The 19,088-nt window shown below is 40.1% G+C and overlaps 1 protein-coding gene across 3 annotated transcripts in view; it reads left to right on the top strand.

The window, feature by feature from the left end:
• The first annotated feature begins 16,662 nt into the window (after positions 1-16,662).
• Positions 16,663-19,088, top strand: part of LOC307175108 (uncharacterized protein) — a 555,106-nt gene continuing 552,680 nt past the window's right edge. For 2 of the 3 annotated variants that reach the window (XM_079899978.1, XM_079899977.1), the window contains exons 1-2: positions 16,663-17,250; positions 17,377-17,419. In XM_079899978.1, coding sequence (XP_079756104.1) covers positions 17,055-17,250; positions 17,377-17,419 — 239 coding nt within the window. In that variant the 5' untranslated portion in view covers positions 16,663-17,054. Of the gene's footprint in view, positions 17,251-17,376; positions 18,048-19,088 lie in introns of those variants that run through there. The other variant, XM_079899976.1, reaches the window with a different exon arrangement.

Here is a 19,088-nt window from a genome sequence, read left to right as displayed (position 1 = left end):
TTAGTTTCCTAGGGCTGCTGTAACAAGTTACCGTAAACACTGTGGCTTAAAACAACATGTTACATTTATTCTCACAGTTCTTGAGGTTAGAAGTCTGAAATCAAGGTGCTGGCAGAGCCATGCTCCCTCTGAAGGGTCTAGAAAATAATCTTTTCTTGCCTTTTCGTAGGCAAGGCAAGTTAGTGCTTGCTTCTAGCAGCCATCCTTGGTATTCCTTAGCTTGTGACAGTGTAACTCCAATTTCTGCCTCCATTTTCACATGGCCTCTTCCCTCTTTATCTCTGTTTCCTCTCCTCTTGGAAGAACACCAGTCACCCTAAATCCAAGATGACTGAATCTTGGGATCCTTAACTAACTACATCCGTAAGGACCCTATTTCCAAATAAGGTCACATTCTGAGGTTCCAAGTGGACATGAATTTTGGGGGGAAACTATTCAACCAACTATACATAAACAGTTTTTTAAGTTGTGAAATGTTTGCACGCTAATTAGTTATGCCAATACACTTAATTCTCCTACAAAGTCAGATAACTCTGAGGCTGATTTGTTTAAAAATGCTCTTAACAGGACAGTAGAGGATCACATAATTATCTTTTTTATTTTTTCCCCCAAGTTTGGAAAATTTTTCTTAACTTTTATAAAAAGTTTCTCTTCTGTGCCAAGCACAATGATGCATGATATTTATATATTATCTCATTTGATCCTCACCAAGTAGGTTTTATTATCTGCATTTTCATAGATGAAGACAACTGAGGCACAGAGAAGTCAAGTAACTTGCTTAAGGCCACACAGCTAGTAAATGACGGTTTTTTAAATTTGAACAAACCCTATAGCCTATTACTCTTTTGACTACTTGTTCCTTCTTTAAGTCAGGTTAGATAAAATTCTCCCTCTTCTACCTGTCACAGAAGATGAGTGACTATAAACAGTCACTCCTCCTGAAGGGTGATGTTATTTCTGAGCTAACCTCTCACTGGAAGAAAGATATCACAGTGCATGACTCTTTGAAGATGCTTTCCTTAGATCAAGGCAGTCCCAAGGACACCCCAAAGAAATATTAACTGAATTGCTTTTCCTTTTACTGCTTTTAAAACAAATATGCAGATAATGCTGAACTTAGAGTTTTTTTTGAACTTAGAGTTTTTTTGAAGGTTTTTAAAATACCTGCTGTTTGCTCAAGCCACATTTAAGTAACACACAGTGGTAGAAAGGCATGCATGTGATACTTTGTTTGAATAATAATGTGTCCTGATCTATTAGGATAATACTCATTTTAGTGTGTTTTAATTTGGAAAATGTGTATTATCTTCAGGATATGATTTTTGTTGGTAGGCTCAGTGAGGACATTTTTCTAATCCTTTGCAAAGATGAGCTTACTGAAAATCAGTGTTAGCTTAAACTGTAGTTTATTTATTTATTTATTTTTTGTGGTATGCAGGCCTCTCACTGTTGTGGCCTCTCCCGTTGCGGAGCACAGGCTCCGGACGCGCAGGCTCAGCGGCCATGGCTCACGGGCCCAGCCGCTCCGCAGCATGTGGGATCTTCCTGGACCAGGGCACGAACCCGCGTCCCCTGCATCGGCAGGCAGACTCTCAACCACTGCGCCACCAGGGAAGCCCCTAAATTGTAGTTTAGATTGAAATGAGAAGCCAATTAGGAAGGTAGCTCCTTGTGAAACTAATAAGTGTTAGTACTAGAGCAAATAATAACTGCAGGAAATCACAGACTTCACTTCTGTAATCCTGGGAAAACCACAGAAGGCTGAATGATGCAGGGAAGAGGAAAGTGAAACAGGAGCTGTGCTATGTCAGAAACTACCTGTGAGACTTTGGGCAAGTCATTCAGCCTGTCTGAGGCTCACTCCTCTTTAAACACAATGTGAATGACCAGGATTCTAAACTATATTGACTATATTCCCCTTGAGCTCCATCTATGTTTTGAAGTGTATACCTAAGTAAGCATCTGCCTATTTGCAGGGATGTTTATTTTTCTATTTCTATTTTCTATTTCTATCCCGTATAATATAAAAGTTAATGGAAAGTGTGAATTTAAATAGTACAGTTCTTTCTCAGAAATCCAAACTTCTTTACGTGTTAAATTCTATGTTGTCATATTATACATGTGTTCTGTGTAGATTTGCCTACCTATTAACACAGATAGGAACTGAAAGGTAGTAGCTGCCGAAAAGGGCATTGGCTATATTGGTGAAGAGCGGAGACTGATCCTAGAGGCATCCTCATTTCCAGGCAAGTAATAGACATTGTGGCTCATTTTGCAGCTACCTGAAGGGTAGGTCTTTTCCAGTCGAGGAAACTTTGAGGGCAGCAAATGCTGTTTGTGTCCTGTACCTTTGCTCTTGGGCATTATCATTGCAGGCAGGCTGGACTTCAATTACCAGCAGCATCTGTATCTCTTTGCTTGAGGACCTTTTCTAGCAGCTGTAGGCTGCAGATCTGTGTGGTGGTAATCCAGACGTGCTTAAGAAGTAATGCTTCACAGGAGCAGCCATCACTTAAAGACTGCTGGAAGTTGATGTATAAAGACCCTAGACTTCCTGTCTCCAGAACTGAGAGAAATAAATTTCTGTTGTTTATAAGTCACCCACTTTATGGTATTTTGTTGTAGCAGCCTGAGCTGACAAGACAGCCCCCAAAGCAGGAAACTCCCTGATGCAGAGGTTCTTAATCTGGGGTTTATGGGTTCCCTGAGATATTATACGGAATTATAAACTTTATTCTCATGAGAGACATCATAGCTTTCCTCAGCTTCTTAAAGGGTTCTGTGACCTACCAAAGGTTAAGAACAACTGTTTTAGGCTATGATGCTTTATTGGGATTGGCACAAAACTGTCATTGTGGTGGTAGACTGTGAGGACCAACCTCATTTTTATCAACGTTTCCCATAATCTGTAGTATCAGATAAGTGAGTCAGGGAGTATTTAGTACAGCTGGAGGGACCACTGACATTATCTCAACCAAATCTATCATATGAAAAAGGAGGAGATTATGGCCCCAAATTACTACAAGACAATCTGAGTATAATGGTTTATTTTATTTTTAAAAATTGTTATTTTTATAGCTTTAGTTATAGTTCAAGTCTATTCAGATCATGACGTGAATGTTATTTCAGTCCACAGGGTTTTGTTGAGCTATATACTTAAAGTTAGATTCTAAGCTATTCTATTCCAAACTAACTATTGTGCCCCTAGTAAAATTAATCCATACCTTTCGTATAAGCTTTTAGGACTTTGAACATGTTTCCTTTGACCAAAAGTGATCATGTTTCTTCCATTTAAACATTTGTTTTAGAAAAGTTTACAGGCCTAAAAAAAGGTCAAAGTCACATTTTTGAATTCCTCTTCCTCCTCACCCCCCAGCAAATTTACATATTATAATTAAAGCCAATGTGATGAAAGGAATTTTTTTTTAACATCTTTACTGGAGTATAATTGTTTTACAATGGTGTGTTAGTTTCTGCTGTATAACAAAGTGAATCAGCTGTATGTATACATATATCCCCATATCCCCTCCTTCTTGTGTCACTTTAAATATGTCCTGCCACTCCCTTCTGGCTTGCAGAGTTTCTGCTGAAAGATCAGCTGTTAACCTTATGGGGATTCCCTTTTATGTTATTTGTTGTTTTTCCCTTGCTGCTTTTAATATTTTTTCTTTGCATTTAATTTTTTTTTTTTTTTTTTTTTTTTTTGCAGTACACGGGCCTCTCACTGTTGTGGCCTCTCCCGCTGCGGAGCACAGGCTCTGGACGCGCAGGCTCAGTGGCCATGGCTCACTGGTCCAGTCGCTGCGTGGCATGTGGTATCTTCCCGGACCAGGGCACGAACCCATGTCCCCTGCATTGGCAGGCAGACTCTCAACCACTGCACCACCAAGGAAGCCCTGTATTTAATTTTTGATAGTTTGATTATTATGTGTCTTGGCATGTTTCTCCTTGGTTTTATCCTGTATGGGACTCTCTGTGCTTTCTGGACTTGATTGACTATTTCCTTTCCCATGTTAGGGAAGTTTTCAATTCTAATCTCTTCAAATATTTTCTCAGACTCTTTCTTTTTCTCTTCTTCTTCTGGGACCCCTATAATTCAAATGTTGGTGAGTTTAATGTTGTCCCAGAAGTCTCTGAGACTGTCCTCAATTCTTTCCATTCTTTTTTCTTTATTCTGCTCTGCGGTAGTTATTTCCACTATTTTGTCTTCCAGGTCACTTATCTGTTCTTCTGCTTCAGTTATTCTGCTATTGATTCCTTTTAGAGAATTTTTAGTTTCATTTATTGTGTTGTTCATCATTGTTTGTTTGCTCTGTAGTTCTTCTAGGTCCTTGTTAAATGTTTCTTGTATTTTCTCCATTCTATTTCCAAGATTTTGAATCATCTTTACTATCATTACTCTGAATTATTTTTCAAGTAGACTGCCTATTTCCTCTTCATTAGTTTGGTCTGGTGGGTTTTTACCTTGCTCCTTCATCTGCTGTGTATTTCTCTGTCTTCTCATTTTGCTTAACTTACTGTGTTTGGGGTCTCCTTTTCACAGGCTGCAGGTTTGTAGTTCCCGTTGTTTTTGGTGTCTGGCCCCAGTGGCTAAGGTTGGTTCAGTGGCTTGTGTAGGCTTTCTGGTGGAGGGGACTGGTGCCTGTGTTCTGGTGGGTGGGGCTGGATCTTGTCTTTCTTGTGCACAGGGCCACATCTGGTAGTGTGTTTTGGGGTGTCTGTGAACTTGGTATAATTTTAGGCAGCCTCTCTGCTAATGGGTGGGGTTGTGTTCCTGTCTTGCTAGTTGTTTGGCATGGGGCATCCAGCAGTGGAGCTTGCTGGCCGTTGGGTGGAGTTGGGTCTTAGCGTTGAGGCGGAGATCTCTGGGAGAGCTCTTGCCGATTGATACTATGTGGGGCTGGGAGGTCGCTGGTGGTCTAATGTCCTAAACTCGGCTCTCCCACCTCAGAGCCTCAGGCCTGACACCAGGCTGGAGCACCAAGACCCTGTCAGCCACATGGCTCAGAATAAAAGGGAGAAAAAAAGAAAGAAAAAAAATGATTAAAATAAAAAAATGATTAAAATAAGAAAATGATATAACTTTTTTTAAAAAGAAGAGAGCAACCAAACCAATAAATGAATCCACCAATGATAACAAGCATTAAAAACTAACCTAAGATAAACATAAAAATCAGAAACAAATCAGTCACAGACAGCAAACCCCAAGTCTACATTTGCTCCCAAAGTCCACTGCCTCAAGTTTGGGGTGATTCATTGTCTATTCAGGTATTCCACAGATGCAGGGTACATCAAGTTGATTGTGGAGATTTAATCTGCTGCTCCTGAGGCTGCTGGGAGAAATTTCCCTTTCTCTTCTCTGTTTGCACAGCTCCTGGGGTTCAGCTTTGATTTTGGCCCCGCCTCTGCGTGTAGGTTGCCCTCAGGCTTCTGTTCCTGCCCAGACAGGACGGGGTTAAAGCAGCAGCTGATTAGGGGGCTCTGGCTCATTCAGGCTGGGAGAGGCAGGGGTACAGTAGTTAGAACTGGAAAGCGGGGCAAGCCTGCAGTGGCAGAGGCCAGCATGACGTTGCACCAGCCTGAGGCGCGCCGTGCGTTCTCCCAGGAAAGTTGTCCCTGGATCACAGGACCCTGGCAGTGGCGGGCTGCACAGGCTTCCGGGAGGGGAGGTGTGGATAGTGACCTGTGCTTGCACACAGGCTTCTTGGTGGAGTCTCATGCCTGTCTCTGGGGTCCGCACTGATAGCCACAGCTCGCGCCCGTCTCTGGAACTCCTTTAGGCGACGCTATTAATCCCCTCTCTTAGTGCACCAGGAAACAAAGAGACAAGAAAAAGTCTCTTGCCGCTTCGGCAGCCCCAGATTTTTCCCCGGACTCCCTCCCGGCTAGCCATGGAGCACTAACCCCTTCAGGCTGTGTTCACGCTGCCAACCCCAGTCCTCTCCTTGGGATCTGACCTCCGAAGCCCGAGCCTCAGCTCCCAGCCGCCTCCCATCCCGGCGGGTGAGCCACAAGCCTCTCGGGCTGCTGAGTGCAGGTTGGCACTGATCCTCTGTGTGAGAATCTCTCCGCTTTGCCCTCTGCACCCCTGTTGCTTTGCTCTCCTCTGTGGCTCCAAAGTTTCCCACCCACCTACCCCCCCCCCCCACCCCGGTCTCCACCAGTGAAGGATCTTCCTAGTGTGTGCAAACCTTTCCTCCTTCACGGCTCCCTCCCACTGGTGCAGGTCTCGTCCCTATTCTTTTGTCTCTGTTTATTCTTTTGCCCTACCCAGGTATGTGGGGATTTTCTTGCCTTTTGGGAGGTCTGAGGTCTTCTGCCAGCATTCAGTAGGTGTTCTGTAGTAGTTGTTCCACCTGTAGCTGTATTTTTGATGTATCTGTGGGGAGGAAGGTGATCTCCACGTCTTACTCCTCTGTCATCTTGAAGGTTCCTCCAGGAATTTGAATGAAGAACATTGCTTTACAAGAAACAGTTTCAAGAATACACCATTTGCACAGAGTTAAAAATATTTGAAAATCTGCATAAAAATAATGCTGGTTTTTATTAAATGAACAATGTGTTTTGTCCAAGTAATCTATAATTCACACTAAAACTATGCAATGTGGGTTTTATTTTTCCATTTTATAGATGGGGAAACTGGCTGCACTTAAGTAACTTGGCGAGGTTAACGAATTGTAAATGCCAGCTGTAGGATTTGAACCCAGGTTTGAGTACTCTTTCCGCTCTATCACACTGCTCTTTTCCTGTCAGGAGGAAGGAAAGGGCTGTTTCCAGAGGATGTTATGTGACATCCTCATAACAGGAGTTAGGGTTTACTGAGAAATTACTTATCCTAACTTTTACTGCCTCTCTGAGATACATATTAGTTATTCTTTTCAGCTGCAGATTGAAATGAATTCACTTAAAGAATCAAAAAATGTATTATAGTGAAACAGTGATAATAAAACTTTCAAAGACGCTGGAAAATTCAATTTATAGACATATAAACAATTCAAACACAGATGGTAATTCACTGTAAAGAAAAATACAAAGTAAAGAGAAATTTTTAGACCCTAAATATCAGTATTTCCTGTAAGGTAGGGCACATTTGAAAGCGAAATAAGAACAGTCTGAATTTAAGAGACATTGATGAGCTCCCCACACTTAGCAGGCTGTATGAGGCCACTGAGATCAGCTGTTAAATAAAAATAAAAATACCGATCAATTGTTTTATATGAAGATTTCACCAAAACCATAGAATTATGGTTGGGTGAGTCAGAAGGTTTTACATATTCAATCAACAAATGTTCATTACTGCATGTTGGACTCTGTATTAGCCTGTGGGGACTTCGTGGTAAACAGCAGAGAAGGAGAGACAATCCAGAACTTATGTTCCTGAATGGGGATAATGTCCAGTGGCTGGATAATGAGGCACAATCATGTGTGCTAAGTGTTAACGACAGCAGAGCGTTGGATGCCATGGAAATAGATGGGAGGCCACTGAATCCAGATTGGTTAAGTTGGGCGGTCAGCCAGGTGGATAGGGGCCAAATGTGTAAAGGAGTCATCCAGTGAGAAGGAATGGCATTGATGAGACCTCTAGAAGAAAAATATAGCATGACATGTTATAGTACCAAAAGAAGTTCAGTATAGCTAGAGTGAAGGGTGAGAGTGGGATGGGGTGGAGGGTGGGAAAGTGGCAAGATATCAGGGTGATTTTAAGACATTTGAATCCCTAGGCACTTTTACCTTGAAGCTTTCAATTCACACTATACCCAGTGCCCATATCCCACATTAAATATATCTCATAGATAAGGTCACAAGAACTGTATTGAACAGCAATTGAGTAGTTGACAAAATGTTATGTTTTATGAAAATTTCATGCAATATTTGGTAAATTTGATATCTGATTTTTCTTATATTCTGAAGCCAACTTTTTATTAAGCTTTCAAACCTTTCCACAGATACTTCAGAAACTTGAGGATTCTAGGTACCATGTCCACTGGAGCCATTGGACCAAATGGAACCATATGACTGATGAAGAACAAGATACGAAAAGTCTTGCAGTGATATTAAACCTTTTCTGTCCTAGGGGCAATGGGAAACCATGGCAAGGTTTAAGCAGCAGAGGAACATTTCAGAATTGCACTTTAGAAACAGCATTCTGGCTGCAGTGTGCAGAATGCATTGAAGGGGAGTTAGAGGAATGTATCAGAGTAGGGATTGGAATGGGGATGTTAGAAGTTTGCTGCAAATTTCCAGGGGAGAACTGATTGGCCCCTGGACTAGCCTGAAGTTATGACAAAGAGTAGAATTGCAACTCTGCAGGATAAGATGAGGGACTAGTGATTTATACTGAAATCTTTTCTTCGGTTCTTGAAAAAAATCCTTATCATCTGATCTTTTGGTGGGGTCATTCATTAGACCTGGTATAGCTTGTGAATTATACCCCATGTCAGAATGAGATTAATAAAAAAGTTTACTGAAAAACAGTTTGCAGGTCTTTAGCCAGTGGACCCACTTGTCCATTTGAACATATCTGTAGGCAGACTGTTGCCTTCAGGACTTCAAAAGTGAGTTGTTGGTCTAGTGGAGATGCGGATCAAATGGTCTCTGTCTTCCTAACACATATTTACCAAGAAGTAAATGCTTTTCATTTTTCTTTTTCTCCTGTAAAACCTAACAGAACAGGTAATGTCTGCTTTCTGATTTGGTGCTCTAATGCATCATTCATAAGAGCAAGTCCCAGGTAATGTGGCTGAAGTACACGGACCTCTCTCACCTGTGTTAATGCTCCCTGCTCATTGATGTGACCCTGCCAGGAGTCTATTCATTTTTGTGGCAGGTCAAAAAGAGCTGCCTGTTTTTTTTTTTCTTAGATCAAATCTATCTGGAATTTAAGAGTCAAGAGAGAGCTTGTGTGCCTTACTTTTTACTTTGTGTAAATGGATGTTAGTTATGCACGGTGGCAATATATGCCACCACAAAATATGTGACTTTGGCATAATGATTATTTTGAGCTAAGGGCACTTAAAAAAGCAGCAGATGCAAGAAAGGCATTCTAATGTCCGCTTTTATTCCTGAAAACAGGGGATAAAAACTCCTATATGGAAGATGTCCTCCTTGAACAGCAGAAATAAACATTCTCCAACAGAGTCAAAGCTGTGAGAATTCTGTACAAACAAATTGTGTTAAAATAATTATTATCTTCCTTTAGCTCCTCCATAAATTTTAGTTACTTTTCCACCATTGCCTCTCTTTGTTCAACCTGATATAAAATATCAATATGTAGGTTTTGCCATTTCTTTGGGCCTTCCTTTCAGTATGAGGTCTCTTGTGTCACATAAAATATTTGTAAATTTGTATGCTTTTCTCCTGTTAATCTGCCTTATGCCAGATGAATTCTCAGGCCCAGCTGAAAAGCCCTAAGAGTGTAGAGGTAAAAACTTGCCTCTCCTACAGTTATACACCATGTTTGCATTTTTTATTTCCAATTTTTCAGGGAATGACAACTTCTAGGATGTAAATAATTATATAACTGCCTGAGACTCTGAGAAAATTATAAGCAAAACTTACTTCAAGGTGCATTTATTGAGTGCATAGCCCTGTGTTCCAAATGATATTAGCTAAAAAATAATTTCATAACTTGTTCCCTGCCCTATCAATACTTATGATTTTATTGGAAACATAGAGTTGGACATAAAACAGAGAAAATCAATAAATATTTTATTAACAACCGTGACACTGAAGAACTTTTGGAAACAGTTTTCTTTACTGGAAGTAGAGGTCTGTTTGGTAGCATCTATTTATTATATTTTTTATTTATTTTTATTTATTTATTTTTATTATATTTATTATTTACTTTGTTTGCATGTGATTAACCAAAATAGTGAATTTTAAACTATCTCTTAATTATATTTGATTTTTAGAGGTTATAGGAAAATGGGTATGATACACATGCATATGAAGTATTTCCAAACAAATATACAAACCATTCTAACAAACAAAAATAAGGAAAAAAATAGTGTACAACTTTGTGTGGTTAATATACACATTGGGCTAAACCTCCTCGTGCCCTTACGTGGGAAGGTGACTTATAGCAATTCAAATGGTTGCTCTGTGAGCTTTAGTTTTGTCGTTTGTAAAACAGGAGCGATGTATCTTAATGCTCCTTTTACCTCTGTGATTCAAGATGTAATCCCTGTCAGGCACTAGGGAAGCAAAAAAGGAAATGCTCTTATCTTATCTACTACTTAATAAGATAGGAAAATATCCTCAACATTTAAGAGAAAATTTAAGTAACCTGGGTTAAAATAGCCCAAGCCCCCACCAGTGATATGTTTAGTACTTATGAACCAGGAAATTCAACGAAGCAATTTGATAAACTGATATTTTTATTGAATTTATTTATCATGCAATCATTTCCTTCTGGACTTTCTTCTTATCTTAAATAACTCACGTAAGTCAGAAAATCAGAAATAGCTGTCATGTCTTCAAGTGGCTCTTTACCCACTTGCCTAGAAGGTAAACTGCAGGAAGCTGTGGGAAATTAAATTGGAAAAGAAAGTTCAGGCCATTTCGTGAAGGGTAAGAAAGTGAGGGTAAGAATTTTATTCTTTAGGCAATGGGGAGTCTTTAAAGGTTTCTTAGCGGGAGAGTAGCTTGTTCTGAACTGTAGAAGGTTAATTTGACATTGGTGTCTAAAATTCACTGGATGGGGAACAAACAGGAGTTAGACGCTTATTTTAATTGTTCAGATGAGAGGCAATGTGTGTGAACAAGGATGGTGGCAGTGGGAAAGGAGAGGAGGGAATGTGGCAAGGAACACCACTTAGGCTGATTGAATAGGGCGGGTTGGCTAATTAGATATGAGACATATGGGAGGGGGAGGAGTCAGATGTTACCTGGCTAGGGACATAAAAATGGTGTTTAAACTGGAAAGGAAAAAAGAAATAGTTAAGAGGCTTTAAAACAGTGAAACTAGAATCATTAAGAAAAAGTATTTGGGGCTTCCCTGGTGGTGCAGTGGTTAAGAATCCACCTGCCAATGCAGGGGACACGGGTTCGAGCCCTGGTCCGGGAAGATCCTACATGTCATGGAGCAACTAAGCCCGTGCGCCACAACTACTGAGCCTGCTCTCTAGAGCCTGCGAGCCACAACTACTGAGCCTATGCACCATAACTACTGAAGCCTGTGTGCCTAGAGCCCGTGCTCTGCCACAAGAGAAGCCACCGTGATGAGAAGCCTGTGCACCGCAACGAAGAGTAGTCCCCGCTCGCCACAACTAGAGAAAGCCTGCGTGCAGCAACGAAGACCCAACACAGCCAAAAATAAACAAGTAATTTTAAAAATACTATAAAAAAAGGAAAAGTATTTTGTTAACTTAAATAAATTTGTATCAATGGGTCTAGAAAAATCATATCCCAGGGTAATAATAACAACAACTATGAATTTTCAGGGAAATGCATCAGATATGTGGTATACAGCATATTGTGTATGTCTTACAATGTCTCTTGAAGGTAGATATGATTATTTTAATTTTAAAAATTAAGAAACAAAGCTCCTAGATGTAAAGAAATTTTCCCAAGCATTAACCAGCTTATTAGTGACTGAACAAGAAGTAAAATACAGATCTGTCTGATTTAAAGATCTTTTTTCTATATGCTATGTGAACTCTCTTGAAAAGACTTACAGATTTGTTTCCTGTAGTTTAAAAAAAATTGTAATGATGAAGCTAACTATGCTACATTTTGCTAAATTATTAGCATTTTGCTCATATTATGACAAACTCTGCTAAATCATTCATATATTAAAAAAGATATAGCATATATCTACGTAGACTTATTTTAATGTTTTGCCATATTTGTTTCAGTTTTTGTCCTTTTAAGAATTAGATCCACTGAATGCCCTTCAGTCCACAATTTTAATTTCTATTTGTCCTTGCAAATAACAAGCAAGTAATTTCATTATTCTTGGTTTACTGATGAATAAACTGAAGTCTTGTGGTAAAGTAAGTAGCTTGAAGTTCTATAGACAGTACCAAAGCTGGAGCTAGTTTGGCTTGGGAGGGTATCTTTTTTTAATACTACACCAGTCTGTTTTGGAAATCTATCAAAAGCCTAGAAATGGACAAATATTTCAAATATCCCAAGAGAGGGAAATTTGAATCCCAGAAACTAAAGTTCATAAGCTTGATATTGATCCAGACATTGAAATTGATTATTAAATAGTTTAGGAACAGTTATAAAAGAAAGAAGGAACCATTAAAGGTCAACACTGGTTTTTTAAAGATAGGTAATGCTAAATCTGGTTTCATAAAGACAGACTGGTTAAGGAGATGAATGCTATAGATATATTTTTATTACATACTATACAATTATGGATAAGATAATAACATATAGACTTACTTATGACAAAATTGGCTGAATTTATACTCAGACTGTATAGTAATTAAAGTTCAATGTCTTCCTAAAGAAGTTCTCCGGTGCTGGGTCCCATAAGTCTAGTCTGGTTCTCTTCTTTAAAATTTTAATCTACAGCAGTAGTTCTCAATGTTTTTATACTTGTGGCACACTTTCAAATCTAGAATTTTTGATAGTATGATTGAAATAATTGACAGCCATAGTTACTGGGCTTATCTCTTGGTCACTCTTTTCCCCCAGTTCCTTGTTAGTAGACTTATTAGAATAGAACTGTTGAATGTTGGCTGCATTCTACTTTCATATGCACATGTGAAGCAACATTTTTGTATGTTCTGGTTCTCTGGTGCCTGCTTGATATTACCTTATACCTCTTAGTGCTGCATGAAAATGTGTACATGCTTTATCAGTTCTGCCCTCTCAGCTCAGTGCTCCATATGACAGGTATATAGAGCTGTTTTTCAGCCTGTTTATTGCAAAAACAAATTTTTAGTGGTCAACATTTTTGGTGGCACACTTATGAAAACTTCATGTTACCCTGGTGTAGTAATTCTCATTGACTGAGAACTACTGATCTATGAAATGGGTAAGGTCACAGAATAGAAAGTATGTGCACTTATAGATGGCAGGAGATAATAGGGCTACTTAAAATTCTTCAGTGAGGGGAGCAAATTATGGGTTCTCATAAGATGCACACACATGCACACATACTGAGCAACATTTAAGTCATTTAGATACTGGATGGGTTATAAGCTAGTTATGTGAAAAACTTTGCCTATTAAAATAGTGTGATATAAATTTCTGTTACTGGAAGTAGAAGTCTCAGTCAAGTGATAAAGAAATCTCACATGCCATAGGGATTTGATCTAAGGCACGTGCTTTATTTGAAATTTCAGCAAGTTGAAAATATGCCTGGATGAAAGAGCCACAAATGCAAGCCACAGGTATGATTTTAAATTTTCCAGTAGCCGTATTAAAAAAAGTAACAGGAAACAGATGAAATTAACTTTAGTAATGTGTTTTACTTAGTGTAATATATTCAAAACATTATTTCAACATGTAATCCATTAAAATATATAGTTTCAAAATTTATTTATTTTATTTATTTACATTTGGCTGCGTTGGGTCTTCATTGCTGCACGCGGGCTTTTTTCTGCTTGCGGCGAGTGGGGGCTACTCTTCGTTGCGGTGCACGAGCTTCTCACTGTGGTGGGTTCTCTTGTTGTGGAGTATGGACTCTATGTGCGTGGGCTTCAGTAGTTGTGGCACGTGGGCTCAGTAGTTGTGGCTCACGGGCTCTAGAGCACAGGCTAGAGTGCAGGCTCAGTAGTTGTGGCACACGGGGAGTAGTTGCTCCATGGTATGTGGGATCTTCCCGGACCAGGGCTTGAACCTGTGTCCCCTGCGTTGGCAGGTGGATTCTTAACCACTGCGCCACCACGGAAGTCCCCATTAAAATATTAATAAGGTATTTTACACACTTTGTACTAAGTCTTTCAAATCTGGTGTGTATTGTATACTTACAGCACATCTCAATTTTGACCAGTTACATTTCAAGTGCTCAATAACTATCTTTCATCTAGTGCAAACTGTCAACTGAAAGAGAAACACCCAAGGTAGGAGTTGTGAGTTTCAGTTTTATTCAGGAAGCTTACCAAGGATTATAGCCTGGGAAACAGCCTCTCAGCTCTGAGGAACTGCTCTGAAGAGGTAGGGGAGGAGCCAGGATATATAAATAAACATGTAAGTCTTTATCAGCTCAAAATTTCTCAAATCAAGAACAATACAAGTTTCAGAAGAAATAGAGGAATAGAAACACAAATAAAGCACAAACTGTACATTAATAATACATGCTTATAAATTGCCCACCCAGATCATAAGGTCAAGCAAGTAGGAAATAGAACCACTGAAATTCTACACGATAGATGACTATAAGCAGAACAAGGAAAGCAGAATAAGTAGAAAAATTTTAAGCACATTTCAGTAAATGTACTTTTAAAGATAAGAAGATGGAAGCTCTATGTGGAGTTTGGATGTGGTGAGAATAATTGTTGACTCCACTTCACTAGTGTTGGTAGTGAAAGAAGAATGCTGAAATCTTAGATTGTGATTTTATAGGATCTCACTAATCATATTTACATAAAAGTGTTTTTGTGATATTCCTATTAAGATGATAGGAACTTTATCTATGTATGTGTTTTTCCTGAGAGTTCTAAAACCATTTAATGCCCTGATTTAAATTCAAAATTGTACTGACAATTTCTCACTTTATTGGGAATCACTTTGCTTAAACTTCATTAAGAGCCTTTAAAGGAAAATAGGACCTCTGTAAACACACAGGCCAGTATTCTTTATTAGTTCTTTACTTGCATCATTTAATGAGATTTACAGAACTCTCATATATTACAAAATGCACTTAGGCAGGCAATTTTAAAGAAGGATAGTTTGGTTCCTGAGTCTTACTCTTATATTTAAAATCATGCAATAAAATGCAGGGAGGAACTAAAAATATGTGTTTATTAAGATGATTAGAGTTTTTAAGGTTTTATTTCACTTTAATTTTATTTCTACCATTATAGTATGGTATCATTGATGAACTCAGCAAATAGTATAATGGTGTTGACATGTAGAAGTAATTTCCCCAGGGACTTTATATCACCTCAAACTAAAATTCAGTAGGATATTAGCTCTTTGCTCAAGCCACTAAAGTGGAACTGTTTCATGGAAGGTGACAGTACTGTTGTCTCCACAGTGATTTTTAGGATGTTCATTCAGTAGGGAGCTAGGACCATAAACCTTGTGTCTCTATTTACACATCCAGAATTTACCTTTTTTACTTCATTTTTTACCGTTAGCACCTTAGTCCAAACTACCGTCATTTCCCTCTTAGATTAGCCCAATCAGTGCCTAACTAGACTGTCTCCTGTGTGCCGCCCTACAGTCTATTATCTACACAGTACCTGGAATGTCACTTTTCTGCTTAAAACCACTAGCGGCTTCTTTCCATTGCATTTAGAATGAAATCCAGACTCCATATCCTGGCCCCTCCCTTCTGCCTCCCTGCTCCATTATGCTCCAGTCATAATGTCCTTATTTTGGCTGCTTAGGCAAAACTGACTTCATTTCTGCCTCAGGAATTTTGCACGGGGATGTTCTTCCTCTGATCTTCAGATGACTGGTTCTTTGTCATTCCTGTCTCAGTTTAAAATGCATATTCCTCAGGGGCCCCCTCCCCTAACTAACCTGTCTGAGGTGGTCTCCCAGTCACTTTCTACTAAGTCTCTACTTAGCCTTTATATTTTCTGGAAAAAAATTTTTTTGGTGTGTGTTTTGAGTATACATACATATACATAAATTATCTCTATATCATCTCTCTGTATAAATGTATATATAGTTTTCTTTTAGCCTGACTTAAAATATCACCTCCATGGAATCTGTCTTGTTCACCACTGTGTCTACAGTATCTAGAAAAGGGTCAGGGACATAACAGATTCTCCATAAATACTGAATCAATGGATGGCTAAGAGCATCAGATTTGATATCAGATGGGCTTAGGATAAATTCCCAGGTCTTCTTACTCGCTGTATGATATTGGGTAAATTGCTCAGCTTCACTAATACTGTTCTGATATTACTAAATTAAGATAATAATCATGTCTACCTTTAGGATCATTACCCGTCCCCCCCACCAAAAAAAATAGTAAATCATAATTGTGGCTTTTGACTTTTACTACCCATGCCATACCCATCTCTGTTTTGGTAGCCGTGGCCCTCTAGGGGTGTCTGGGTTAGCTTAATACAGTCAAGATACAAATGGCCTGTAGAATGTGATTTGTTTTCCTTTCTCTCTCTCTCTTTCTCTTTTTTTCCCCCCCAAAACAGGGAAGCTGGTTTGACCCAGGCCACTTAAGGCCCTGTTCTGGGAAGATAAGCAGGCCCTCTGTGTGGGTAGATCTCCCAGGTGTCTCTCATCAGTGGACTCCCGGTACTACCTGTGATGGCCAGGCAAAGGAGTTTACGCGAGATTTAGGAATTCGCAGCTCTGTTTAGGAGCGGGATGGATCCTGGCAGCCCGGCGTGTCTCGGAGAAGCCCCCACCTGTGGCCAGTTTATTCTGACGTGGCTAGAGCACGGGGATCTCTCCGCAGAAGCCTTGATGCTGAGTCAGCGTCGTTTGCGCAAGCGCAGCGTCTTTGGCGTCGACGCACCTGCTTTTCATTAGCACCTCTCCGCCTGTTATATACTGCCTGGTAGCACCCACCAGTCAGTCTTTCTGGGCGAGCGGTTCTCTGCAGTGCGTCGTGGCAGCCGTTAGACCGCATGTGGCCCTGCTGTCCTTATGGAACTTGGGGCCTGTGTGACAATCTTGATTCGCAGCTGTCTCCCACCTCTTGCAGCCCTGGTCAGGCCTCTAATGGCTTCGGAAATCCTGCGAATTCTGGCTTGAGGGGAATTAGCAACTCTGTCCTGGGTTGGACGCGGACAGCCGGTGTGTCGCCCTGAAGTCCTCACCTGTGGCCCCAGCCTACCCCTACACGCCTGGACCTGGGACTGTTCCTGAGGAGCCTGGAAGCAGAGTGACACAGCACGCGCCGGTGGCGTTCGCTCCGCTCACCGAACCTCAGGCACCAGGACCTTTAGCTCTGCGTGGACATGGGCTGCCCACGCCCAGCAGGCCCTCTTCCTGGGCCAGCGGTTCCCTGGACAGCACGCCTGATACAGGACAGTGAAGGTAGTTTGAGCCAGACCAATTTGGCCCGGTTCTGGGAAGATATACAGGCCGTCTGCGGGACCCAGGGCTCCCAGGTGTCTCTCATCAGCGGACTCCCCTGCACGGCCCAGTACGAGGGTAAGGAATTCCGGTGAGAGCTGGCTTCAGGGGAATTAGCAACTCTGTTTAGGAGCGGGAAGGACCCTGGTAGCCCGTTCTGCCCCCCAGAAATCTCCGCTTGTGCCCTATCTCTCCATGGTTCAGGCCCAGAGACGGATCCCGGGAGCCTGGATGCTGAGTCAGCAAGGTACGTGCATGCGCATTTCGCTCCTGTGCACCCGCGCCGGTTGTCGTGCTCTCTAGGCTTGTTGGGTAATCTGCCGGCCTTTGCCCAGCAGGCCGTCTTTCTGAGGCTAACGCTCCGCTCCGCACCCACCCCCCACCCCGCAATGCGACATTGATGAGGTTTGAACGGTGGTAATCCTCAGCCCTCGTATGGTGCGTCTGTCCTTATGGGACTTGGGCTGATCAAAAAAACAAAACAAAACAAAAAAACTTTATTTCTTAGAGCAGTTTTAGCTTCACAGTGAAATTGAGTGGAAAATAGAGTTCTAATATGCCCTTTACCTCCGCAGAAGCACAACCTCTCCCATTGTTCTTTTTTTATAATTGAAAAAATGGTGGAAATTTGCATAGAAATCCTGAGAACCTATACAAAAACTATTGCGTCATTAACGGAAATACCAGACTATAAAAATCCAATGAAATTCTGTGATGACTAAGTTGAACAGAGAAAAATGAAATAGAAAAGAAATAAGAACAAGACCTTAAAGGACTTTATTTTTAAATTTTAATTGAAGTATAGTTGATTTACAATGTTGTGTTAATTTCTGCTGTACAGCAAAGCGATTCGGTTATACATACATATATATTCTTTTTCATATTCTTTTCTGTTATGGTGTATCACAGAATATTCAATATAGTTCCCTGTGCTCTACAGTAGGACCTCGTTGTTTATCCATTCCATATATAATAGTTTGCATCTGCTACTCCCAAACTCCCAATCCATCCCTCACCCCCCTTGGCAACCACAGGTCTGTTCTCTGTGTCTGAAGACACTAAAGGACTATATAAATAGAAGTACTGGATGCAAACACTTTAAATCAAAGTGGAAAAATATGTTCCAATTAGCACCGTAATGAATTTGGGTATGCATTTCCAGATGCAAGTACCTTTTTCTTCATTAGCTGAATTGTGTCCCTCATAGTCAAAAGGTGATAGTTCCAAAATTTGTCTTTAACACCATTAACAAGTTATGGGTACACGTTTTGACTAAAAGTACTTTAATAGATCTCAGGTTTCACTCTTTAGTCAAATGATAACATGTTCTAAGCAGTTTGATCATTGGGTGGTTTGATCATGAGGTTTTTAATTGTTTACTAAAAAAATCATATTTTAGGCATTTTATTAATATCTAAGAACATTTAGAATATTATTTTTAGCAGACACAGATTTCTAATTCCATAAAATGTACCAAAATTATAATCTGAATTAATCTGTAGATAAGGAATCTACATTTCAACTAATTTATAGCTAGTTTAATATCAAATGTGTGACTAAAGCCCTAAATTGAGTGTTGTTCCTGAGGTTAATTTTTAGAGTTACACTCTTTGCGGATGTTATGGAATAAAAATACTGGCCTTGATTTCTTACACTATCACCTTAGAAGAAATGATGAAGGATTGTAGTCCAAATGCTACCATTTTTTTTTTCAGTTGAAATGAGAAAATGTCAATCGATTTCTATTTAAGTAGATGGCAACTGAATTCTGGCTCACTGCTTTATGCTAAAAGGTTCCCTTAGTTCTAACTAATTACAGATCCTGTTAGTCAAGTGTGTTTAATGGTATCCTTTACATTTCTTTTAATTCCTGTATTAGAATTGGCAATGTTATGCTGAAGTAAGAAACCGCTCCA

This window comes from Stenella coeruleoalba (assembly GCF_951394435.1).
Source record: "Stenella coeruleoalba genome assembly, chromosome: 16".
Classification (NCBI taxonomy): domain Eukaryota; kingdom Metazoa; phylum Chordata; class Mammalia; order Artiodactyla; family Delphinidae; genus Stenella; species Stenella coeruleoalba.
This window is presented reverse-complemented; position numbering and strand designations above follow the sequence as displayed.